The sequence below is a fragment of the Vipera ursinii genome, assembly GCF_947247035.1.
Source record: "Vipera ursinii genome assembly, chromosome: 1".
In the NCBI taxonomy this organism is placed as follows: domain Eukaryota; kingdom Metazoa; phylum Chordata; class Lepidosauria; order Squamata; family Viperidae; genus Vipera; species Vipera ursinii.
In genome coordinates, this window is record NC_139512.1 from 310,484,012 (window position 1) to 310,510,939 (window position 26,928).

Consider the following 26,928-nt stretch of genomic DNA (forward strand, 5'->3'; position numbering starts at 1 on the left):
CCTTTCGCCGCGGCCTCAAAACACTCCTATTCCACCAGGCTGACCTGGACTGACAGGCATTTTAATTATATTTACAATTTTTTAATTTTTTTTAATTTTTAATTTTAATTTATTGCACAGATGATTTTAATTTTATTTTTATTTTAATTTCTGTACTTATTATATGTTTTGTTGTTAGCCGCCTTGAGTCCTTTGGGAGATAGGGCGGGATATAAATCCCATTAATAAATAAATAAATAAATAAATAAATAAATAAATAAATAAATAAATAAATAAAGTGCTGTTTAGATCTGCAACGTTCCCTCCCCTAATTCTGAATAATCCCGAGTTTCCAGGAAGAAATGAGGGGCACAGAGGATTTGTTGAGAATGAAGGGGAAGATAGGAAAGCCTCAAAGCCACTTCTTCATAAGTGAAGAAAAATTAGATTCTAAGTGTGAAAAAATAGATTTACTTTGTTTTTCTGTACCTTCTAGTAAACTTACCCGTTCTATATGGAATTCCTCACATGAAGCTCTAGTTGATAGACATACAGACACACACACACACACTATTGAATCATTTTGCATTAGTTATATACCGTAAACTCTATAGCTATATTTACCTTAAATAAAACATTTGCAAAGACTGTTTTTTAAAAAAAGTCTTCTAAGACATTTTATTAAAGTTTCATGCTGCACAAAACATACATGTGATAAGAAAAGAAAAAAATCATGCATGCTTCATATTTGAAACAGAATCCCATTTGACAAAGTAATGACAATACAAGCTTAGTCACCAAACTCACAATTTTTAAGATTTTTAAAAAAGATAGGTATATGTTGCTCTAGAATGTATGTGTACAGAAGGAAAACCATAGTCCTGCAGACAAAGGATGAAAAGGGTTTGGAAAGATAGCTAAAATCTGGTCATATTTTTCCTGCATCATGCCCATTAATCTTGAGAAAACTGGTGCAAGCGAATTCCATAAAGGATTATGCCTCAAACAGTTCAAATATATAAGAAATATCAATTTAAAAAAGCAAAATCACCATTTGGGGTTTCATAATAGATAGGCATTAAAAATGCTATTTTTTAAATTAGCATTTTTTTCTTCAATTGATTCCAAAAACTTACTTTAAGAAATTGCTTTAGGTTATCAGTAAGTTAGAATTTACCAGGAACCCAATCTCAAAAGCTGAAATATAAGATCCATCTCTTCTACTACATGAAAACTATTCTTTTCCTCCATTCACTTTTAGCAGGGTAGTATCATGCACTGGATGTAGCTTTCTTTGTCTATGAATATGAAGTCCCACCATTCTCACACAGACCTACTTATTTCCATGGTAGTTGCTCACCACTTTGTCTTCATAGCAACCATCACAGAAATAATAGAAAAACTTGTCCTTATTGCTGTTACTTTGGCACAAGGAATGGCTGATTCCAGAAGATACTATGAGTTGCTAGTTGAGAAATGCAGTCACATACCACTCTGATCTCTTAACTTGTATACTAGTAACTTATATTATGGTTAGGCTCTAGATAGGAAGTTATATGTTTTGAATGAATCTGGTTGCATTAAATTAAAACTGCTTTGGGATACATGTAACAAAACTAGTGTTGAGCTACTTTGCTCTTGCCTCTTCACTTATTTACATGATTATAATAAGATAGGATTATTATATCTGGGTTACAGAATTCTAGATGACCATTAGATGGCATCAAAGAACATCAATTTGAAGCCATGTGATGGCCATCCAGGTTTTGCAATCCAGATATGGTAACTAGTGTTAGATCTGCATCACTTCACAGTTATCCAGCAGCTTCCCCCATCCCCAGTGAACAAACTAGTTTATTTATCTTTTATCCAAAATAACATATCCTTGCTGCATTGTGAAGATACTTTTCTTTGGGCATGGATTTATTTATTCATTTTGATTTGAATTCAAGGTCTATAGATGGTTGTTTTCTCCAAGCACACTGACCATAACTTCAAGTGGAATGTTTGATCGTGATAGAAGATGTCAAGACATCAGCATAACACAAAGAATAGTATATTCTTAAGATTCTGGTATTGTTTTAAAGGATTAAACACAAAACTGACTTACTACATTGGTCATCTGTACAAAACAATGAACTCTAGTCTTCAGCATGATTCAAAGTTTCCCCCTTTTTTCTATTCTCAAAGCAAAATGGAAAATGCCTATTATACATGTGAAGCACTGGTAACGTACAGAGAACAGGATTAGTACTGGCAGATTCTGGGCTTGTTTTGTATACAAGACCACATGGATTCACACCAGAACCATTTGTGCTTTGACCATAGAGGTTAAGAATATGTGACAAAAAATACTGCAAAAGATTGGCTATTTGCTTCTTGTGAAATCATTATTGAATCAGGGATTATTTTTTTAAGGTAGGCAATTAACTTCCACAGTTTGTTCAATCTTAAACAGAAGACTTAAGTGCTTTTAAAGAGGCACCTCCTTATCATAATACTTGAAATTCCTTCACTGTACACATGCACATAAGGCAAAAGGGGTGGGCTCTGCTACCAGAAAAAACTGGGAACACAGTACAAATCCATTACAAAATCAAAATACTGTTAGTTTTGCATATTTGTAGTAAAGATTCTTGAGGTAATGTTGATATTTTGAAGAAGGAAATAAAAAGAAACCCCAATCACATAAACTCGATATTTTATTGCTGAATGTCACATTAAATGAGGTCCGGCAGCAATTTCTGTTTTGTCAAGCTCCACTAAAAGGGATCATAGGGTTGCAAACTTCATTCTTTTCAATGGGACTCAGACAAGCAAAGTTGATGCCAGGCCATGTCTTTTTCTGACTGCAGTTTACCACCCCCCTCCCAGCCTTTCTAAATACCATGGAGAAAAATACTTCCAGCATTGTCTTTCCTAATTCCTACAACAACACACGATGCTCCAAGCCAACAGAAAAGAGAGCCACCACAGAAACAGTAATTTCCGTCCAAAAGAAAATCAAACCACACTAGTATCCCCAACACACACATATTTTTCAACTTGATGGAGAGTAATAGTATTATCACAGCTGAAGACGATTTCTAATTTCTCTTTTCCTTGATTCCACTTCCTGAACTGAAAAATAAAAAAAAAACAAAAATACCACCATAGTCACTTCTAGGATTCCTACTTTCTTGGTGAGATCATAAATAAAAACCTTACATGTTCATAATAAATAGTCACAGCTCCCCACCCCTGCCCCCACATATCACAGGGTAAAGTGCGGCAAGAAACACTCCAGAAGCCATCTGGTTGGGCCTCTGGTTTTCTCAGATGCGTAGCTGGTAACCGACTTCATTCAACGTAGAAAGGTCACCCACGTTTTTGTCCAAAACAGCTGGCCTGAAATCAAGAGAGAGAAACAAAATTTAAAGTTTAGAACTAAATAACATGAAACATCAGAATGGGATCACTACCAACAATTGCATCTATATTAGGGATTTGCCTGTAATGCATCATTCATGTTAATATTCGCTAAACCATATAGTCTAAAACAGTGTTTTTCAAACTTGACAACTTTAAGATGTGTGGAGTTCAACTCCCAGAATTTCCCAGCCAGAACTAGCATCTTAAAATTGCCACATTTGAAAAACATTGGTCTAAACCAGGGGTAGACAACCTTGGCTCTTTTATGACTCGTGGACTTCAACTCCCAGAATTTCCCAGCCAGAACTAGCAACTTAAAATTGCCACATTTGAAAAACATTGGTCTAAACGAGGGGTAGACAACCTTGGCTCTTTTATGACTCGTGGACTTCAACTCCCAGAATTCCTAAGCCAGCTATTGGCTCAGGAATTCTGGAAGTTGAAGTCCACGAGTCATAAAAGAGCCAAGGTTGCCTACTCCTGGTTTAGATCAATGTAACCACTTTCAGAGGCATCCAGGTAGGAGTGAAAAAGTTAAGATAATGGCCTCAATCAATGGAGGCCCTAGCCCTTGTTTATTATATGCCACATGTATGTGTAAAAAAGGGGTAGGACTTTGACTGGATATTCTCACTGCCATCTTGCCTCTCACCGTGGACATCCTGTTTTTCACATAAAAACTGTTCAAAAAATACTCTAAGAAAATTAAGAAGTACTCGAAAATTAAGCTTCAAAGTAGATATCCTTGTAGCCTGTGATTATCCATCATGCTTGGATTTTTAAACACAAGATACTCTGCATGAAGAGATAATTTCACCATGACTCGTTTAATCTTTTCCTCCCTCACGCAACACATAGCAATTAGTTTCCACTGATCTGTGTGACTATTGACATCAGCCTCAGCAGCTTTACAAAATGAAGATGAACTGCTTCCACTACTACCACATTTCACCATTTGAAGGTTTGAACTATGGATAGTCCTTGACTTACAACAATGCATTTAGTGACCGTTTGAAGTTACAACAGCACTGAAAAAAGTGACTTATGACCATTTTACCACATTTACAATCGTTGCAGCATCCGCATGGTCACATAATCAAAATTTGGACACTTGGCAACTGACTCATATTTATGATGGTTGCAGTGCCAGGGGCCATGTGAACATCATCTGCAACCTTCTGACAAGCAAAATCAATGGGAAGCCAGATTCACTTTACAATCATGTAACTAACTTAACAGTGATTTAACAACTGTGGTAAGTAAGGTCACAAAATGGGGATAAGCTCACTTAACTGTTTTGCTCAGCATGGAAATTTTGGGTTTAGTTATGGTTGTAAGTCAAGGACTTCCTGTATAACTTTCATCCTTCCCAACTAGCTTTAACCACAGCTTTAATGACTGAAAGACCTTTGAGCCATTTTCTTTGGACAGTCCCACACTACACTGGACAGACTGTAATTTTAATTTCAGCAAATGGCACCAGATGAGGCCTCCCAAGGATTTTAGAGTTGGTAAAATCTTCAATTCATCTCCTGATGGCTTCATGGATAAGCCCTATAATTTTATTAAAATATCACAGAAGTAGTTTGGTATTGCTTTTTCCTGGATATTTCACAGATTTTTCTGGAGATTTCCTGATAATCTCCTAGTCAAGTAAATAACTAAGTCCAACCCTGCTTAATTTGTCAAGATCAGCTACTGCTTACTAGTTACCTTCAGTTAAGCATTTTTCCCGCCAAAATGGGGAAAACATCTTATTTGACATCCAACGTCTCAATAAATCCATTTAAAGCCTTTTGTTCTGGCACTCACAAAGTTATCATTTTAAAACAAATTGGGAAATGTGGTGATATTTGATTTGTCAGATTTTTGAAGCAACACTTGATATTGCAAGTTACTATTATTTTTAACTACTCTCGGATCTCAGAATATTTAAAAAAAAATGCCTGATTTAAAATCAGGAAGTAAAGCCAGAATAAGAGCCAGAATCTGCACCAAAACCAAAAATATGTCCCAAGTAGTTTATTTAATGGATTTTTGCACCGTAACATCTTACAGCTTTTTTTAACATCTAAAATTCAGGAAGGACAGCTCCCTGACACTTTGGAAACTGTTGCCCTGCTGCTGCTGCTACTCTGTCAGCAGAAAAATGCTTTCTGCAATTATACCCTTCCTCTGCTGGATTTCAGAAAGGCCACCAAAACCAGGTGCTCCCTTCTGTAACTTGGAGTTTAAACTAGAATGTTATTTATCTCTGGCACCGTAGTTTCTATTCTATAGTTATTTGTGATTTAGTGTGTGTACTTTTTAATCACATTTACATAAATAGGGTATTTATTTATTTATTTATTTATTATTGGGACTTATATGCTGCCCTATCTCCCGTAGGACTCAGGGCGGCTAACAACAATAAAATACAACGATACAAAAGTTAAAAAGAATTAAATTAACAGCCCCAATAGAATAAATTGAAGTTAAAAATTAAAAAACATTTTAAAATCCCTGTCGTCAGTCCAGGTCAGCCTGATGGAAAAGAAGTGTTTTAAGGCTGCGGCAAAAGGACCGGAGATCCGGGGCCATCCAGAGCTCAAGGGGAAGTTGGTTCCACAGGGCTGGCGCTCCCACAGAGAAGGCCCTCCCCCTGGGGGTCGCCAGCCGACATTGTCTAGCCGACGGCACCCTGAGGAGGCCCTCTCTGTGTGAGCGTACTGGGCGATGGGAGATCGTTCCCGGCAGCAGACGGTCTTGCAAATATCCCGGGCCTAAGCCATGTAGGGCTTTAAAAGTAAGTACCAGCACCTTAAATCTCACCCAGAGGACAACCGGTAACCAATGCAGCTCACCCTGTGCTCGTTACACATGCATACACACACAACCCCATGCATTCTGAAAGTAGCTTGTAATGCTGTATTTGAGTAAAATGAAATCTAATGTGAACTTTGGGCCTGAGAGAAGCTTATCGAATCTCATAGCTGGCTGAAAAAAAAATGATCACAGCTTGCTATGGAGGAGGTGAAGTTTCCCCAGCTGTGTATACCCAGTTGCGTATTCAGTCCTTGCCAGACCAACTGTGCAGCCCAGGGGTAGACTAAGTGAGGGCTTGTTTCATACCCTGCCACTTCAGCAGCTACATTCACCTTGCTCAAATCAAAAATGTATAAACAACAAGTAAAAGCACCTTTGGCAGAAGTTACTTCAGCAAGCAGAGGAGGAAGGTGAAGGAATTGCTCCGGAATATAAGTTGCAACCCTCTACTTACTTTACTAAAATAATCCTATTGCATGTAAGGGGTTTATTCTGAATTACAGCTGAAAAATGATAATCACCAGTCTTTCAGTGGCTTTGGAAGACCTTTTGTCTCCTAAAAACTGTTTGAAATTTACTGAGTTCAGAAGACAATTTAAGAATTTTTTTAGTCAATGTGCTACAAATCAAAGCACATACATAACCAATGCTTTAAGAATGTTTTTCTTCTTCAGCATCAGCACATTAATCAAAACTAGCACCATATTTTAAGAATCATAATTTGTACCGTATATACTTGAGTATAAGCCGAATTTTTCAGCCCACTTTTTGGGCTGAAAAATTCCACTTCGGCTTATACTCCAGTCAACAAAAAAACTTACCGAGGACTTGTGCGCGGCCGAGGCTTTGGAGCTTCCGGGATCGCGCTCACCTCTCCCAAGCCACCGCCGTCCGGAGACCTGCCGAAGTTTGGGGAGGTTTGGGGAGGTGCGCGCGCACCTCCCCAAACCTCCCCAAACGAAGCCGGGTCTCCGTTCCTCTGCGCCCTGCCTGCCTGCTTCTTTCCACAGCGGAAAGAAGCAGGCAGGCAGGGCTCGGAGGAACGGAGACCCGGCGACGTTTGGGGATATTTGGAGAGGCGCCCAAACCTCCCCAAACGTCGCCGGGTCTCCGTTCCTCTGCCCCCTGCCTGCCTGCTTCTTTCCGCTGTGGAAAGAAGCAGGCAGGCAGGGCACAGAGGAACGGAGACCCGGCGACGTTTGGGGATATTTGGAGAGGCGCCCAAACCTCCCCAAACGTCGCCGGGTCTCCGTTCCTCCGCCCCCTGCCTGCCTGCTTCTTTCCGCTGTGGAAAGAAGCAGGCAGGCAGGGCACAGAGGAACGGAGACCCGGCGACGTTTGGGGATATTTGGAGAGGCGCCCAAACCTCCCCAAACGTCGCCGGGTCTCCGTTCCTCTGCCCCCTGCCTGCCTGCTTCTTTCCGCTGTGGAAAGAAGCAGGCAGGCAGGGCACAGAGGAACGGAGACCCGGCGACGTTTGGGGATATTTGGAGAGGCGCCCAAACCTCCCCAAACGTCGCCGGGTCTCCGTTCCTCCGCCCCCTGCCTGCCTGCTTCTTTCCGCTGTGGAAAGAAGCAGGCAGGCAGGGCACAGAGGAACGGAGACCCGGCGACGTTTGGGGATATTTGGAGAGGCGCCCAAACCTCCCCAAACGTCGCCGGGTCTCCGTTCCTCCGCCCCCTGCCTGCCTGCTTCTTTCCGCTGTGGAAAGAAGCAGGCAGGCAGGGCACAGAGGAACGGAGACCCGGCGACGTTTGGGGATATTTGGAGAGGCGCCCAAACCTCCCCAAACGTCGCCGGGTCTCCGTTCCTCCGCCCCCTGCCTGCCTGCTTCTTTCCGCTGTGGAAAGAAGCAGGCAGGCAGGGCACAGAGGAACGGAGACCCGGCGACGTTTGGGGATATTTGGAGAGGCGCCCAAACCTCCCCAAACGTCGCCGGGTCTCCGTTCCTCCGCCCCCTGCCTGCCTGCTTCTTTCCGCTGTGGAAAGAAGCAGGCAGGCAGGGCACAGAGGAACGGAGACCCGGCGACGTTTGGGGATATTTGGAGAGGCGCCCAAACCTCCCCAAACGTCGCCGGGTCTCCGTTCCTCCGCCCCCTGCCTGCCTGCTTCTTTCCGCTGTGGAAAGAAGCAGGCAGGCAGGGCACAGAGGAACGGAGACCCGGCGACGTTTGGGGATATTTGGAGAGGCGCCCAAACCTCCCCAAACGTCGCCGGGTCTCCGTTCCTCCGCCCCCTGCCTGCCTGCTTCTTTCCGCTGTGGAAAGAAGCAGGCAGGCAGGGCACAGAGGAACGGAGACCCGGCGACGTTTGGGGATATTTGGAGAGGCGCCCAAACCTCCCCAAACGTCGCCGGGTCTCCGTTCCTCCGCCCCCTGCCTGCCTGCTTCTTTCCGCTGTGGAACGAAGCAGCCTGAACGAAGCAGGCTGCTTCTTTCCACTGCGGAACGAAGCAGCCTGCCTGCTTCTTTCCGCTGCGGAACGAAGCAGCCGGCGGCGGAGGCTTGCAGAACGGCGGATCGGCTTATACTCAAGTCACCAACTTTTTCCAGTTTTTGGGGGTGAAATTGGGGGTCTCGGCTTATACTCGAGTCGGCTTATACTCAAGTATATACGGTAAGTAATTTTAAATAGACATTTGTTTAAAGAAACATCATTGAAGCTTCCAACCATCAATGAACTGGATCACTCTGTCTAAGCTGAGATGAAAATCCAGGGTCATATATAGATCAGCAATATGTAGAGGGTTATTGTTCTGCATCTCTATTAACAGATTATAGCAGTACCATATTATGAAAACCACATACTCTGTAATAGTATGTGAGAAAGACCTTTGGAGACTGGGCAAAGAGATGTTACTAAGGGAACAGTCGGACGAGAGACAGCACAGCCCACCAATGGCTAGTGGGAAGAGCAAAAGGCTCTGAATAGATCCTCCCTAGTTTCTTGGGATGTAAAGGAAATAAGGGAAGAACTGTACTTTCAGACTTGCATGGTTATGTCAACCTAGCTTTATGATAAAATAAAATTAGCTCATCTGGTTGTGATTCCTATCTTGTTGATTCCAATGAGATCAGTATCAAGGAGGCCATGTAGAATAATCCCTCTCTCTAAAACAGACTATCAAGGAAGACTTTCTAAAGGAGATGAAGAGAAGGGATTGTAACTGTGTGCTTGCAAGATTGATATCAGCCTCATGGGGTAAACCAGATAGGAATCCCAGTACAGTACATTTTCCATACACCCACCTCATTTTCTTTACAGCCCAACAAACTAGAAAATGGTCCCTTCTGAACCACTTACCCCATCCACTATTAATCTGACAGTCTCTTATCTGATCTTTCCCTTGGCAGTGTCTCCTTGCCAAATCCCTCAGTCTTTCCCACAGACCATTACACACTCTAAGCCAATGGCTTGTGGGCATTCAGTCCTGATAGAGAAACTCAAATCTCTTCCTTTCAAATAATGTGCTAAAAAATTAAAGGATCCAATCTGCAGAACCCTCATTGGAATCAACAAGATAGGAATCACAACCAGATGAGCTAATTTTATTTTATCGTAAAGCTAGGATGACATAACCATGCAAGTCTGAAAGTACAGTTCTTCCCTTATTTCCTTTACACCCCAAGAAACTAGGGAGGGTCTATTCAGAGCCTTTTGGAAAAATTCAAGATGCCAATTGACAATTCCAAACAACAGGGAAGCTGCAGTTACACTCTAAAAGAGGCTGCTTGTTCAGCTGACAACTTAGTCAAAGAGATAACCATCCCCCCCCAGGCATATGTGTCATCCTAGCACCTGTGAAACAGCCCCCAGATACATGAGGCTGAAAATACCCCCTAAAAAGGCAGAAAGAAGATTGAACAGAGATTGGTAACCTCTGATAACTATAATTATCCAGACACTAAACATGGAGAATTCCAACCAAGTGGCTCCCAAGAATGTTACACTATGAATCCATGTGTAAAATAGCAACCTGCAGTTAACTGAGCAGCTGCTGTGAATGCCAAATTATATTTAGAGAAGGAGCTTAGAGAAATGTTTGGCTGTTTAAGGAACAAATAAAAAGCCTTCACAATAGTTCACAATCGTTCAAGAGGATGTTATCATTAACTTGCATGGAGTTCTTGTGGATGTTGTCATTAACTTTTCACTGATGTTTTATTCCAGAGACTGGCCACTCTATTTGGTTTGGTGGACAGATTTGGAATTCAGGAAATGTCTTCTGGATATTCACATAAAATGGCTGCCATACAAGGGCTTGTCTACTGACAACACTGGCTGCCAATGGTGAATGATGTTTAAGAAGCCAAACAACAGAAATTGCTTCCTGCCTTTTTTATAGCCTCTGCTCTGCTCTCTGTCACACCAGTTTACTCTTGTCTTTTCTTTTTTTCCCTGGACAGATGGGTCCATTTCCCAAAAGGGACCAACTATAGCCATTCACCATTAACATTTTTAAAGAATATCTATGTGATCCTAGGGCATTCCTAGGAATGGCATTTTGCTTTGCAACAGATCTTGTTCCCATTAAATTCTTTTATTTGCAAAAAAGGTTTTACCTGAAAACGTTTGGCTGCAGAAATATTGGCAGGCCCTAAGGTCCATCAGCATGGACACACTTTTGCCCACCCCAGCTGAAATTTAAGAATCTTCATGCAAACCTTCACCTAATATATTCCAATGATATCTGTATAACTATTTATCTATAGTACAGTGATGATGCCTCAAGAAATATTTGCCAGATGTAATAGTCAAACATGTATTTCCCATAATGTCCAAAGGGGAGTTCATGGGAGAAAAAGAATCCTTAAAGGAAATTATTGTGATCAGTATTATCCAATCCAGCACTGCAATTTCCAGACACATCTGACATTTTTCATTTAGAAATAAAGTGTGGTCAATTAACTTATAATTAATCTAATTTCCAAAGTTCAGAATACTATCACTATGAAAGAATATTCAATTGATACCTGAAGACTCCTGATAGCCGAATAGGACTCAGTTTCTGCCTAAAAAGATTGAGAAAGCAAAATCTGCTAAGATATATACTTTAGAATATCTACTACATTTCAACAATTCTCTTCTTCAGTTATCCTTCTTTTGCATGATTCATTAAAATTACTTAGCATTACAGCACTAATGTCGACTTATTTAGGCAATTTAACTACACTTTCCATTGCAAATATATTAAAAAATAAGTCTACGGCTGATCATTATTTCTACATTTCTGTCTTCAGGGACCACTTTCCTTATTCATCTGTTTGCTGATGAATCTAAAAGTGGACTTCCCCAGTCAGGGAAAAGGTCATGCTATCTGAGAATAATGGGAATTTTAGCTGGAGGATACCTGGTTGATGATAACTTTCCTAAATAATTTGTTCTGAAATCACTGGGTCTCTAGGCCACTTTTTCTACTCATCAACTTTATGATGTGTGGACTTCAAGTCCCAAAATTCCCTAGCTAGCTCAGGGAATTCTGGAAATTGAAGCTACACATCTTATAGTTGAAGGGGCTGAAAAATAAAATGCAGCTCTTGCAAATCTGACCAAAAACCCAAAGCATTCACTCCATTTCCACTGGAGCTTGCTTGGTCTCTCAGATTTTTATCTACTCACTAAGTGTGCATTTTAGAACAAGATGGCCAAGCTTTTGTTTATAAATTTAACTTTTTTACTGGAAGCCTAACACTCATCAGCAAGTGATTGGTATAAATAACAGCTCTTGGGAGTTGCGAAAGCGTGCTCTTAAAATTAGAGAAGCAGATCTCTTGAGCTCACGAGTGGCTTGTTTTCGGCACGAGGACCAAATACACAATTCTTTCATACAAAAGTCCATCTTAGTCTTGGCCCAGTCTTTCATAACTCCAGCAGCCTGTTTTGTAGAGCAGGGAAAGACTTGTGATCGGCATTCTATCAGCCAGCCTTCTGGATACTTCTGGATACTATTCGCCATTCCTTATTCCCAACAGACACCAAGGAGGTTGATTCCCTTATTCTGTTTATTCTCCCAACTTTGTTAATATCTTCTGCTTTAAGATTTGTCAACCTGTAGCTTCATTTTATTGCCATCAGAGAATATGTAAGTTTCTCGTTACAAGAGGGAGATCATGGCTGTTTGGGATCCAGTTTACTTCATTCCATTCCTCCTCAATAGGGTTTTCAGTTTCCTCTCCAATCATTTGTCAACAACCCATGGCCACTGATGCCCTTGGTCTTCGCTGGGCAACTTAAACAATTTCTTTCCACAAGGATGCTTTTCTACATAGACTAGCAAACTTTGTAATAATCCCCAGCCTGTTTATATAACCTTCTTTTAAGTGCATGGAGCCGTTTCAACACTGGAAGCAGCAAGAAATGTCTGAGAGCCAGAAACCCCTCTTGATCTGCAGCAAACTGCCCAAACATCACTCCAGGAAATACATAACTACCTCCCACCCAGTTTTCCACTCTCACAGCTGTAGATTATAGAGAGGAGGTTTGGTAGAAAGTGCACCCTATAATAACTTAAACTGTTTCATCTAGAAACCATCTATCCTATCTCTATCATCTCTATGAAATACATACACAAATAAGCATACGTGCATACACACATAAAGTATCTGAGAAATCTATATGTGCTAGCATGAATTCTATCATGGCAGATAAACTAAAAATAAAAGAAATAAAATTAATTATGGTAAACACATTGTTCTCCCAAGAAGGCAGTTCCAGCACTACTGATCTTGATTATTTTAAAAAATGCAGATTTCCAAGGAACTCTGATATTTCCTAGCGCAAACACAGATTCTGGAGTCCTAGAGCAGGGGTAGGCAACCTTGGCTCTTTTAAGACTCGTGGACTTCAACTCCCAGAATTCCTGAGCCAACATAGCATAGCTGGCTCAGGAATTCTGGGAGTCGAAGTTCACGAGTCATAAAAGAGCCTAGGTTGCCTACCCCTGTCCTAGAGCATACTACCCATGTGTCATCATGTCACAGATACACTCAGAATAGCAACACTCACGATTTGTCTCTTCGACAGGTCCGCCTCTGAGGGCTGGCTTGTCTTCGTCGAGGGGACAAGGACTTTCCTCGGGATCTCTGCTTGACTGGAGAATGGGCACTTGCAGGTTTCAAGATCTTGAAAGAGAAAAATGATTTATTTCAGGATGTGTTTATTCATAATAGCTGGCTTTCACTATGCTTTTATATTTTAATGTCATAAAAGATATGTAATGACTTCTCTGATACAAATATGTAGAGTTTGTATTACGTTTTTCACTGTTTTATGACAGATACATGGAGAACATCCTTAGACCAGGATTTCTCAACCATAGTAGCTTTAAGACATGTTGAACTTAAATTCCCAGAATTCCTGGCCAGCATGCTGGGGAATTCTAGATATTTTGAAGTAGCCAAGGTTGAAAACACATGCTTTTGATCATGTCCAGTGGTTGGTCTAGATCAGGGGTAGGCAACCTTGGCTCTTTTATGACTCGTGGACTTCAACTCCCAGAATTCCTGAGCCAGTCATAAAAGAGCCAAGGTTGCCTAACCCTGATCTAGATGGCTCAGAATTGTTTATATGTTGGAGGGAAAGCTCCCCTTCAAATCTTTTTTGTTTGCTTGCTTTCTGAAATACACTCCTACATTCTCATGCTGATGACCTTTTTTGGCTGCAGATTGACACAGATTGGTGGGCATATAATTTGAGGTTACCACATTGCCCGTCTCTGGCCCACAATAACTTGTTATAGTTCTTGTCTAGGGCTTCTGTGCCTGTTTTCCTGTCTAGCTTGAAGCATCAGGGGATTGTTCCTGAGATCTTTCATGTTCAAAGCATTGACTGAAAATAAAATAAAAAAGGAATAGAAACCCAGTATCTATGAGCCACCAGGAATTTCTTTTCATTATCTCCTGAAAATGTTGGGAAATGATGTCAGTAATATATATTTCTCCTGGAAACTGTTCCTAAAATAACCTCTCAGTTATCCATCATTCCTAGAAAAATCATTTTTCTCATATAATTTTTATTCCATATTATTCCATAAGTAGTCCGTGACTTATGAGCACAACCAGAACCAGAAATTCTGTTGTTAAGCATTGTGGTTTTTAAGTGAGGTGTGTCCCATTTTATGGCTTTTTTTGCCATGGTTGTTAAGCAAATCACTGCTGTTGTTAAATTAATCACATGATTGTTAAGCAAATTCAGCTTCCCTGCTGATTGCTTGCCAGAAGACAGCTGGGAAGGTTGTTGCAAATGGCAGTCACATGCCCCTGGGACACTGCAACTGTCATAAATGCATCCCAGTGGCCCAAAACTCACATTTTAATCACATGACCATGGGAATACTGCAATAGTTGTAAGTGTGAGGACTGGTTCCAAGTCACTTTTTTAGTGCCATTGTAACTTTGGATAGTCACTAAATGAAAGATTGTAAGTGAAGAACTACTTGTACTTGGGAACAGAAGTGTAAAAATTAGAGAAAGTTGATCTTCAATGAATTAGAAAGACTGTTACTTAAATCTACAATCTGTATGCAGCAGTATCATTGTCCCAGAGATACAAGCAAAAATTCAGTAAAGTGTCAAAGCCACAAGTTCAAGTTTACATTGAATAGCTGACTGTCAGAAGAAAATATTTACGGGAGCCACGTGCTAAATATAATATAGAATTACTAAGGAATAATTTGTTTAGGCAAACAAATATTCTTGAAGAGAATATACATATACAGTAGACCCACACCTAGACATAGATCCGCCATCCCACAACCCACTGGATTTAAAAGTTGCCTATAAAGAAGGTGAATGTGCTCAGCTGATCACCTAAGTCAGGGGTAGGCAACCTCAGCTCTTTTATGACTCATGGACTTCAACTCCCAGAATTCCTGAATCAGCATATCTGATTCAGGAATTCTGGGAGTTGAAGTCCATGAGTCATAAAAGAGCCGAGATTGCCTACCCCTGACCTAAGTCATTCTCAATTGCTACAGTCTGCATTCTATGGGCTGGAAGACAGGGTCATGGTAGGGAATTAGACCCCAAACAGAGAAAAGAGTGGACATATGCAAGGAACTGCATGATCCCCCTAAGCATAAACATGTAGATTAGAAGAAACCTAAATACTGCAAGGGACGCGGCGGCTCAGTGGGTTAGGACACTGAGCTTGTCGATCAGAAGGTCGGCAGTTTGGCGGGTCGAATCCCAAGTGCCGCGTAACAGAGTGAGCGCCTGTTATTCGTCCCAGCTTCTGCCAACCTAGCAGTTCGAAAGCACATAAAAATGCAAGTAGAAAAATAGGGACCACTCCGGTGGGAAGGTAACAGCGTTCCGTGCGCCTTTGGCGTCTAGTCATGCTGGCCACATGACCACGGAGACGTCCTCGGACAAGCGCTGGCTCTTCGGCTTTGAAACGGAGATGAGCACCGGCCCCTAGAGTTGGAAACGACTGCATAGGGTAAGACATCTAAGCAATAACACCACTGCTTTGCTGTCAAAGATATAAAAATATTGGAGGAAATCAACCTATACAGAGAAATCTTCTCCAGCATTAAATTTAGATACATACCCATACACAAGAATGACTAATAATGAAGTTAGTCTATGAAGCACCATCAATACCACAAAGCAAAGCTTTACAGTACTCTTAAGATTGCAAAAATCAAGCATGAATAAAAAGGAAAACTCAAAATAACTCAACAAGAATTGAGCAAACTCAGGGACTACTGCAGATCTCACACATACAATCTTCCATGGGAAAGCAATAGTTATAAAGTCAAAATATCTGGCATTATTCTCTCCAGAAAGCTGGAGCTTTCAGACTGACAAAGCCATGCTGGGCTTATATACATACAATTGAAAGTGTTGCCCACAGGTAACCCTTGTTTCAAAATCCAACGGTTCAGCAGTATTTATCTACTGGCTGCATCCTAGTTGTATAAATCTGGACAACTTTTACTGGGGCAACCAACAGGTTAAAAAAAAGCCCTTTGCTGTTACAGTTGGTCAATCAATAGTGTTCTTAAAAAGAAAAAAAGAGAATTTCAGGTGAGAATCAATGGAAGTGGAGAAAAAAATGTAAGGCATGGAGTAAGCAGAGCCAGCTGGAGGGTTTCCCCCCCCTACATATTGGATGACAATGGTCAGGGCTGGAATTTCAGTGAAGAAAACTGCCTGACCTCCTTTGGACCTTGTGTGTGAGTGCTGAATGGACAGCAGAACAGCACAGATCTATTCCAGGCATACAATAAGGGTACTGCCAGCTCCAGGATGGGATGGGAGTATAGCAAAGTAGCCATGTACTGTAGATCAGGCCATATTCTGGATTTGCTTTTTACCATCACTGATCTTAGATGAAATCAGCCAAATGACACAGGAACTTGTCTCATTTACAACTTTCATAAGCTCATCACCTTAGGTAAAGGTAAAGGTGCCCCCACACACGCGTGCTAGTCGTTTCCAACTCTAGGGGCCGGTGCTCATCTCCGTTTCAAAGCCGAAGAGCCAACGCTTGTCCGAGGACGTCTCCATGGTCATGTGGCCAGCATGACTAGACGCCAAAGGCGCACAGAACGCTGTTACCTTCCCACCCTAGTGGTCCCTATTTTTCTACTTGCATTTTTACGTGCTTTCGAACTGCTAGGTTGGCAGAAGCTGGGACAAGTAACAGGCACTCACTCTGTTACGCAGCACTCGGGATTCGACCCACCAAACTGCCGACCTTCTGATCGACAAGCTCAGCGTCCTAACCCACTGAGCCACCGCGTCCCTTTAAGCTCACCTTACCAAGAACTATTTGTGAGAACTAAGCTTCTGCCACTTTCCAAATGTCACAAAAACAGTACATACCTTCATCCTCATGTCCCTGGCATATTTCTCCAACTCCTTCCTTATCTCTGTCCGCACCATCTTTGACATATTAAGCACCAACTGCTTCCATTCGATGGGCTGAAAACTGTGAGGCTCATGAGGGACATACAATCCAATCTTCACTTTTTTAACCGAGTGTAAGTACTTTTTATAGGACTCTTCAAATTCAAAGATGAGGTCACTCAGAGTTCGGTAGATTAAGGGCTTGTCCATCAACTCTGACCTTCGGCTCATGCCCAGTGATCCATATCGGCCATTGAAATAAATTCCAAGCACCACATGATGAAAATTGCTCCCTGAGAAGTGGGATTTAAAGCTGATTGGGAATCGTTCCACAGAAGGCTGCCCATTGGTTAAGTATCTGGCAAGGGCCATGTCAAGGCAACAACAAAGCAAAGATTCAAAATAATAGAAAATGTTTTCCAGTGTCACTACCTCTGATTTGATGCTCTTTTCCACTGATTCTCATTGTTCCTCCATCTAACCCTCTGTTTGTTGTCCAACCAAGAACAGATAAAGAGGTCTTTCTAGTGTGGCCATTTGCTTAAAAGAAAGAAGTCCTTGAAGATATATTTTGTGCAAAATCTACTCAAGTCCAGTTCAAAAATAATGAATGGAATATCAAGATCTTCAGGCTGCTTCTGCCCATAACACATGGACAGCAAATTAAGCCAGTTACTGTTGAACTGATTACAGTTCTGACCATCACAATGTTTTGTACTTTCATTTAAATTCTAGCAATGATTTCCAAATGTGCCTCTATATTACTTAGCATATGGGAATTTTATGCAAAACTATCCCTAGCTGTATTATCTTAGATCATTTAATTAAATATGTCAAAGACTGATCCTGGTATCTTCTGCATGTGATGTCTCCACGAACTGCCATGGAGCTGCACCCATCCAAAATCACTAGACTGTTTCCACTGTAGAGTTGGGAAACCTGTATACTTCCAGAAATAGCTTCACTACAATCATATCATTGGAAATGCTGACTGGAGATGCAGTTCATCCACATCTATAAAGCCAAAGGTACTTTCTTCTTTTCATTTCTTTTTATTTCTTTTGAAATATTGCCTTTTTATTAGTTTATAATATAAAATACAAAAATACAGAAGCAAACAATAGGAAAAATAGGGGAGGGAAAAGGGAAAAGTGTAAAAAAGAAGGGAAAAAGAAAGAAAAAGCATTGACTTCCAACTGGCTTTGGTGCAGTTGAATAAGATAGTAACATCAAACCTCAACTTTTTACTTTTACATAATAGTATAAACTAGCCATTTCTATAACAACAGATCTATCTAATCAGTAAAACCCGAAATCAAAGTTTCATTTTTTCCCCACCTCAAGCACAAAGTCCAGAAGCAGTTTCCAAGTACAAAAAAAAGTAATTGTGGTTTTTTTTCTTTTATCAAAACAGTAAATTTAGCCATCTCTGCTAACTCCAAAAGCTTTTGCAACCATTATGGGGATTGAAGCATCCTTCTGTTTTTGTGTATAAAGTAATCTTGCTGACATCAATATATATAACTTCAAAGCTCCCAAAACAATTCCAAGTCTTTTTCCATTAAACCCAAAATAAAAGTTTCTGGTTTTGTTTTTATATTCATTTTAAGAATCTTCTGAATTAGAATATGAATCCTATTCCAATATTTCTTTGCTTTATCACATGTCCACCATAAATGATAAAAAGTCCCTTTTTAAAAAGACTTTAAAAGTCCCTGCATTTACAACATTCATTTTAAATATCTTTATACCACGGGTGTCAAAATGCCGGCCCGTGGGCCGGACACATCACACTGAAGCCGCACCCACCCCATTGCCGGCAATGGCAAAACAGTCCCAATATGTTGTGCGACATCACGTCGTTTTGGTGGGCTGGACTGTTTGGACTGCACACCCGGCAGCTTTGTCTGCCATGACTTCATCCTGGGCTTCAGTGAAGGTTAAATTCAGTCTAGCAAAAAGTCTTTGCTGCAGCATTCGGTTTCATAGGCTGCAGATGAGCCGGTCTCGCAGTCGCTCTTCAACGTCCGCAAATTTACACAGGTGTGTGGCCTGCCTCAAGGCCGTGATGTATTCTGACGCGGTCTCACCGGGCTGCTGCATTCGCTGTTCGAATTTGTAATGCCAAGCAATCACCGACATCTTTGGCTGAAAATGTTCTCCTAGCTTCTTCTTAAGCTCAGCGTAGGAGACTGACTCCAGCGGCGTTGGGGCGAACAGATTTTCGGCCAGGTCGAATGTGGCTGGGCCGCACACACAGAGCAGCATGGCAGCCTTCAGCCCATCTTCTGCAACCTGATTTGCCCGGAGGTAGTTTTCTACCTGGGACAAGTAAGATGGCCATCCCTCCAGACGCTTGATATCGAACTCTTGCAGTCTTCCGACCTTAGGCATCCTTCAGGTCTTCTCAGCTGGTTCCTGCATCTTCTGATCCTGCTTCTCCGATGCCCAGGGACTGATCCACTGAGCGCGTGGCCGCTAGCGTGTCTGGCTAGCCGACCGTAGGGGGGGGAAATGCCTTTTCCCTCCAGGCGTGCGCTGCCTCTCCCCTCCCCTGACGGAGCAAGCCAACCAGATTTTAACAACTGCTGTGCCAACTCTGCTGAACAATCTGACTCTGGGGTGGGCCAACCCGGAGAGGCCAGCCAGAGAGCATCTAATTCTTTTGACTCAAGTGCATTAAGGGACACTGGTCTGCCTGACCTGATGGGTAAGCTGGTAGACCGGAAAGTGACTGGAACCCTGAGGTGTTCCAGAAGGGCACATAAGCCTCCTACTTATCTAGCAGATTACTGTTGACTTGTTGCTGTACTGAAACAATACTGGAAGCCTATTCATTCTGGTGTTAAAATTGTGTAACTTGCCTAACTGTTGCTATGATGTTAAATCGTGTAACTTGTATTGCTTTGCTAATTGTTGCTATGATGTTGTCTGTTCTAAGAGGGGAGGGGTGTTATGTATTGGGCTCAATTGTAACACCACATGGTAAGCTGGAGCTAGCTAACGGCTCTCCAGCAACTCAGAGTCCCCGTCTCCAGTGCTGCTGTTGGCTGCCCCAAGGCAGCAATGGGTTGCTTTAAACCTATTGGCTGCTGCCTAGGGGGCAGGCTATAAATTGCTGCAGGCTGCAGCCCAGTTCTCAGTTCAGATCCTGCAAGCAAATAAGCATGACCATTGCTGAACTCACTTGCTTCGTCTCCACTCCTGCGCAACGAACTTACTACACAATTACCATTGGAGTTGCCAGGACATTGAGGTGACAATGTATACTGCTTTTACAAAACTCTTCATACCATCTTACACATTTGCCATAAGCAGAACGTGCAGAACCCTACATATATCAAAAAAGGTTCATCAATCTTTTTGAATCCAACACCATACAATTTTTTGTAGAGAATCCCTAATGGTGAGGATTTAAGAAATCATATTCAAATGTTGAATAATTTGCATAAAAAACTTTGCACAGAAACAGATTGAAGCCACAAGTCTTTGTCACAGGAGATAACTTATATATTTTCCTCTGCTTTCTTCACAAACAATTTAAAACGCATCTAAATGTAAGTAGCAGCTGTTCCTTTGGCCAACAGACTCATCTCATTTGTGAACTGTTCACCACATCAACTAATTTCAAATGATATAATGCAGGAAAGAAATGCTGGAGAAGACTATAGATAATCTTCATTTAGCTTTGTTGTTTCATATAAGCCACAGCAGATTTAGTAATATGTTGACTCCATTCACTGACTCTGATAGTGAGAATGGATCTGGAGCTGACTCCAAACTGTCACAAATGTCCCATATGGAAGTGACCAAATTTGGAAACATATTTGTAATAATAATACACAAAACTTTCCCTGATATTGTCTATTGAGGAAGACCAAATTTTATTTTATATTTGTTTAAAAGCATAACTATATGGCAAAAACTCCTACCCAAAATCATTTTAAGCATTTGTTCAACTTTGCTTCTTTGGTGTTGTTCAGAAAATGTATCTATAAAGGTAGTCCTTGAGTTATGACCACAATGGTGTCCAAAATTTATGTTGCTAAGTGAAAAAATGTATTAAATTGGCCCCATTTTACAGTTTTTCCTGCCACAGTTAAGTGAATCATTGCATTTGTTACTTTAGTAATATGGTTGTTAATTGAATCTGGATTCACCATTTACTTATCAGAAGGTCAGAAAAGCTGATCACATGACTCCAGCACATTGCAACTGTCATAAGCACGAACCACTTACCGAGCATCTGAATTTTGACCATGTGACCATGTGGATGCTGCAACGGTCATAAGTGTGAAAAATGGTCATAATAAGTCACTTTTTTCAGTACCGTTGTAACTTTGAACAGCCACTAAATGTACTGTTGTAAATTGAGGACTACCTGTATTTGATTTCTCTAGCTTTCAGTTTGAGCAGATAATTTTTTCAGAACAAAAGTAATTTTTTTGGTTAATCGCACTCCTTGAATTGTTCTAGAACAGACATATCAAACTCGCGACGTCACATCGCACAACGTATCAGGACGGTGTTGCCATTGCCGGCAATGGGGTGGGCACGGCTTCTGCATGACACATCTGGCCCAGGGGCCGGCAGTTTGACACCCCTGTTCTAGAAGAATCCCAAGTAACACCTTTTCCCCTTTTCCTTTCTTTTTCTTTTATTTATCCAATACACCCAGCACTTAAGTCCAATATTATTTGTTTTGATCAAGTATCCTGCAAAAGGAATCTCAAATGTATTTTCTTCCCCCGCTACTCCTTGAGCTTAATAAGGAAGGGAAGTGACTCACCTAATGTTGATGTTGACAAAGCAGCCAAGGAAGCTAGCAATTCTATTGCTTCTTTAATTTTAAAAGATCAGACAAAGAGATTAAAAACAAAAGGATACATCCCTAGGATAACTGCTTCAAGGCATTTGATTGGCAAAGACTCCCTGGTCATTTCTTTTGCTGATTCCATTAGCCTAAAAAGTGATAAAGAAAAAAAAAGTTAAACATAACATGGTTTAAACTAATTATGGTATGTCTGAAAATGGTTTTCATATTCTGTAGCCTTGTTTACATATGGAAATTGAATTCTCCTTCCCCATTTATTTAGGAAGAAAGCTTCCTTTCCTATGTTCTGCCCTTCTTCCAGGAGGGGATGATCTCAGGGCAACATTCCAGGGTCCTGTTCATTGGAATGAGTAGAACAGCTTCCAAAGGCAGCAGGGCCAATTTATCACCTTTTACAGGAAATTAAATAATATATTTTACCACTGAAAATTTATGCAATCTTAAATCCAGAATCTAAAATCATTTAAGTTACAATTATGAGGTCCAGCACAAAGAAGCCTTTCAGTGGATAAGTCTGTTCAGACCATTTCCTCTCTCCATTCTTTATTGTAACTTCCCAAATCTTAGAACGCTTCCAGATAAATCTTTTATTATGCAGTTGTCAAACTAGTTGACAGCTTGGCCAGGTACAGTGTATCATACCAGCTTCCAGCTTCCAGCTTCCTCATGCTGAAATAGTATGGTGTTATGCAAATGCATCAGCCTCTTGGCTTTTTTCTTCATTGCCAGATTTTGTGCAAATAGGAAATTTCTGCTTACAAAATATATATAAATAAATAAACCTCATGGGAGCAGCAGCAAAAGGAGTTGGTGCATCGGAATATGCCCATTCGTTGGGTTAACCCAGGGGTAGGCAACCTCGGCTTTTTTATGACTCATGGACTTCAACTCCCAGAATTCCTGAGTCAGAGTTGACTCAGGAATTCTGGGAGTTGAAGTCCATGAGTCATAAAAGAGCCGGGGTTGCCTACCCCTGGGTTAACCACTTGGCCAAGAGTTTAGATCACTATCAAAATTCTGGAAATAGCCACTATCTTCTACAGTATTTGCAATTCCCCTATTTTTTTTTCCTAATGCATGGTTTTCTTTCTCTTTTCACCAGAAAAAAAAAAATTACCTGCCTAGCAACAGGATACATTTGTCTGAGAATATCTTCATTCAAGGAACTGAGATTATGAAAAGGACTACCGGTAAATTAGTTTGGCTGCTGCAGCTTCTTAATCTTGTTCATGCCCTTCCATTAAAAAAGCTTTCATTATTGATCCCCTTTTTTCAGAAGTACATGAAAACTCCTACAGATAAATACGGAGCATCCTTTTCTAAATTAAAAGGGAAATAGTAACATTTAAAATAGTGCCAACATTTTTCTGGGTATCTTGAAGACCTAATGTCAAGGAGCACAGCCTACCAAAATATATATTTTAAATATATATATTTAAATAAATGCAACAAGTATATTAGCATTTTTTTCAGAGAGACCACTAGTCTCAAAATACATGATATCATAACTATGTAGCATGTGCAGACTTTAATTTTTAACCTTCCTTTAAAATTGCTTTAAAATCCTTGTTTTCCTTGACGTTTTCGGTTCAAGCTGTTCATGCACATAACTTTACTGCAGCTAAGGTTAGTTTTATTCATTTATAACATAAAAAGTGAAAATACAAAAGCAAATACTAGGGGACAACACTAGAAAAAGGGAAAACAAAAAAGGTGTCAAGAAGGGGAGAGGAAGAAATAAAAGGGCTTGACTTCCGACTCTCTCTTTTGCAGTAAAATCAGACATTGAAATCAGATCTCAACTTTTTACATTTCTGTAGTAGTATGCACTAACCATTTCTGTATCGGCAAATCAGTCTAATCAGTAAAACCCAAAATCATAACATCATTTTTTTTCCACCTCGAGCACAAAGTCCAGAAGCGGTTTTCAAGTGGAATCAAAAGTACTTGTGTGTTCTTTTCTTTTATCAGCACAGTCAACTTGGCCATCTCTGCTAATTCCATCAGCTTTTGTAACCATTCATCCATGGTAGGAATCGAGGCATCCTTCCACTTTTGTGCATAGAGCAATTTTGCAGCCATCACCAATTTTTTTTCCAGTTCTCTTTCTGTTATACCCAGAAGGAAAGTTTTTGATTTAATCTTTACGTTCACTTTAAGAATTTTCTGCATTAATGTAAGAATCCTCCTCCAATATTTCTTTTGTCTTACCACATGTCCACCATAAATGATAAACAGTCCCTTCTTTACATATACATTTCCAACATTCATTTGAAATACCTTTATACATTCTAGATGAGCTAAGGTTAAGTACGTATGTTAAAGGTTAACATGCTGGTTTTCTATTCCATTCTGCTTCCTCTCTCTCTGATGTTATTCATGTGATACACTTTAAATTGTAAGCCTCGCCACCATTCCAATTCTCACTAAAGAAATACAACTGTAAAAATGCAGACACACAGGCTGCTGTGCTAAAAATTGCTGCCCCAGCCAAATCCCCCAAACAATGCATATATTACTTTCAAACATCTTTCCATATTCTGCCTGGGATCACTAAACAAATGGTTCAAGATAAACCATGAGCTGACCATGGCATCCAAGTGATCTGAAATATGTGTAGTAATAAAAGATCTGGGGGGGGGGGGGTGTGCGCGCGCACAAACCTCTAAATACAAACTTCAAAAAGGAAGAAGCCAAAATGTCTGTCTCTTTATGATGGATGGTTGTTATATATATATGTTTTATATATATATATGTTTTATATATATGTTTGTGTAAACGCATACTTGTATATATAGTTCTGTGTCTATATATACACGTATTACCGGGTTCCCCTAAAAATATAAGCCCTACCGCAAAAATAAGCCCCAGTTAAGACCCTGCCCACCCGCCTGCCTCTTCCCTTTCACTCCACTTCCGAGCCAGACTGCTGGCGCTCTCAGCCACCTGGCCCTCTTCGCAGCTCTGCCCACATAGCCACCAAAGTGGCAGCCAGAACCGCAAGGGTTGAGGAGGGTGCTGAAGCGAGCAGGTGTCCTGCCTGTAGCACCCATGCCAGCTGCTGTTTCCCCACTAGAGCCAGAATGCTGCCACGTTTCAGTAGATGCCGACCTTCCCTCCAGCAGGCCTGGGCAGCTGCTGGAGAGAGATGGGCCCATTCAGTGCCTGGCGCCCTTGGCGGGGGGGGGGGGTGGTTGCCTTGCCACCTGCTTTCCAGCTCCGCCACATTTCTCCACCACTGCAGAGCTGGAGACCTTGCCACACCACCGCCCAGATGCCCTCACTTCCCCCAAGCATTTCTTCGCTAACCTGATTTCCAGCTCCGTTGCATTTCTCCATCGCGTTTCTCTGCCACTGCATGCAGGGAAACAAAAGAAGTTTGTGGGACTAAAAAAATAACTTCAATCAGACCTTCCAACTTCTCACAAAAACAAAAACAAAAAGATCTCGCAAGGTTGGAAGGTCTGATTGAACCTTTTTAGTTGCACAAACTTTTGTTTCCCTGCATCCGGCGATGGAAAAACATGACAGAGAAACGCAGTGGAGCTAGAAATCGAAGAAATGCTTGGGGGAAGTGAGGGCATATGGGCGGTGGTGCGGCAAGCTATCCAGTTCCAGAGTGGCAGAGAAATACGATGGAACTGGAAAGCAGGTACCACGTGGGGCAGATCGGGGGGGGGGGGAATCTGCCAAGTCTCATGGCAGCGGCATTGGTGCACGTGAGCAGCCAAAAGCAGCCACAGAACAAGTGGGGCGGCGTGAGAGGCCTGAATACAGAAGCCTATGGCACGGTAAGCGGGACGCGAGGGGCAGATCCCTGCTCACCTGCCAAGCTTCACGGCAGCAGTACTGTCCTGCTGCAAGTGGGCGAAAGCAGCTGTAGCAGAAGTAGGGTGGTGGCCATGCGGGCCGCTGCCGTAAGGCAAGACAGGTGTGTGGGGGACATCCCCCCCAAAATAAGAGCTAATGCCTCTTTTGGAGGTAAAAAAAACAACAAAAAACACCGGGTCTTATTTTCGGGAAAACACGGTAGTATCTATGTCTCTGTGTGTATGTATACATATACATACACACACACTTTTCCAGAATTCACAGAGGTGTCTTGCAGCAACACAAAGATCCCATTTAACCCCACCTTCCAGCTCAGTTTGCTCCTCTCCTGCAGGCTCTATAGATAAAACAAGAGCATTTTCACAGCCTTCCTGAATTGTATCAGGTGAATATTGAGTAAATCTCTGAAGGAGAAAAAGGGAAGGAGCTGCCACTAAGAAACTTGATTTCTAGGCCCTCTCCCTAGCAACCTCAGCAAAGGGGATATTTAACAATCCTTGTTAAGAGAAACATATCAAATGAGCCATTCTTTCTTGGAAGAAATTGTCTTGATGATATCTGGAATTAAGCCACGTAGGGGGTTATAAGCTACGTCCGGCACTTGAAATTGTACATGGAAACTTACCAGAAACCTACCCAGAAATCAATGAATAAACTAACATCTTGTTCCCCTCCGATACAAGTATAAATGCTTCTCTTGCTGTACCTTTGTGGTAACCTACTTGGGGGCAGAATCAGGTCATCTTATCCTTATCTCTCTCTATATATATATTTTAATCCCATTTATATCCCGCCCTTCTCCGAAGACTCAGGGCAGCTTACAATCTAAAGCACAAATCAATGTGCTTAGCAATAGCCTTCATTCTATGTATAAAAGGTAAAGGTAAAGGTTCCCCCGCACATGCCTGCTAGTTGTTTCCGACTCTAGGGGCCGGTGCTCATCTCCGTTTCAAAGCCGAAGAGCCAGCGCTTGTCCGAGGACGTCTCCGTGGTCATGTGACCGGCATGACTAGACGCCAAAGGCGCACGGAACGCTGTTACCTTCCCACCGTAGTGGTCCCTATTTTTCTACTTGCATTTTTACGTGCTTTCGAACTGCTAGGTTGGCAGAAGCTGGGACGAGTAACAGGCGCTCACTCTGTTACGCGGCACTCGGGATTCGAGCTGCCAAACTGCCGACCTTCTGATCGACAAGCTCAGCATCCTAACCCACT

The 26,928-nt window shown here is 41.5% G+C and overlaps 1 protein-coding gene across 1 annotated transcript in view; it reads right to left on the minus strand.

Moving 5' to 3' along the window:
- Positions 1–639: 639 nt before the first annotated feature.
- Positions 640–26,928, minus strand: part of VASH2 (vasohibin 2) — a 37,756-nt gene continuing 11,467 nt past the window's right edge. Inside the window, exons 5-9 of the mRNA XM_083379920.1 lie at positions 21,937–22,011; positions 17,026–17,407; positions 13,202–13,317; positions 11,170–11,208; positions 640–3,366 (exon numbers count right to left, since the gene is read on the minus strand). Coding sequence (XP_083236046.1) covers positions 3,294–3,366; positions 11,170–11,208; positions 13,202–13,317; positions 17,026–17,407; positions 21,937–22,011 — 685 coding nt within the window. The 3' untranslated portion in view covers positions 640–3,293. The remainder of the gene's footprint in view (positions 3,367–11,169; positions 11,209–13,201; positions 13,318–17,025; positions 17,408–21,936; positions 22,012–26,928) is intronic.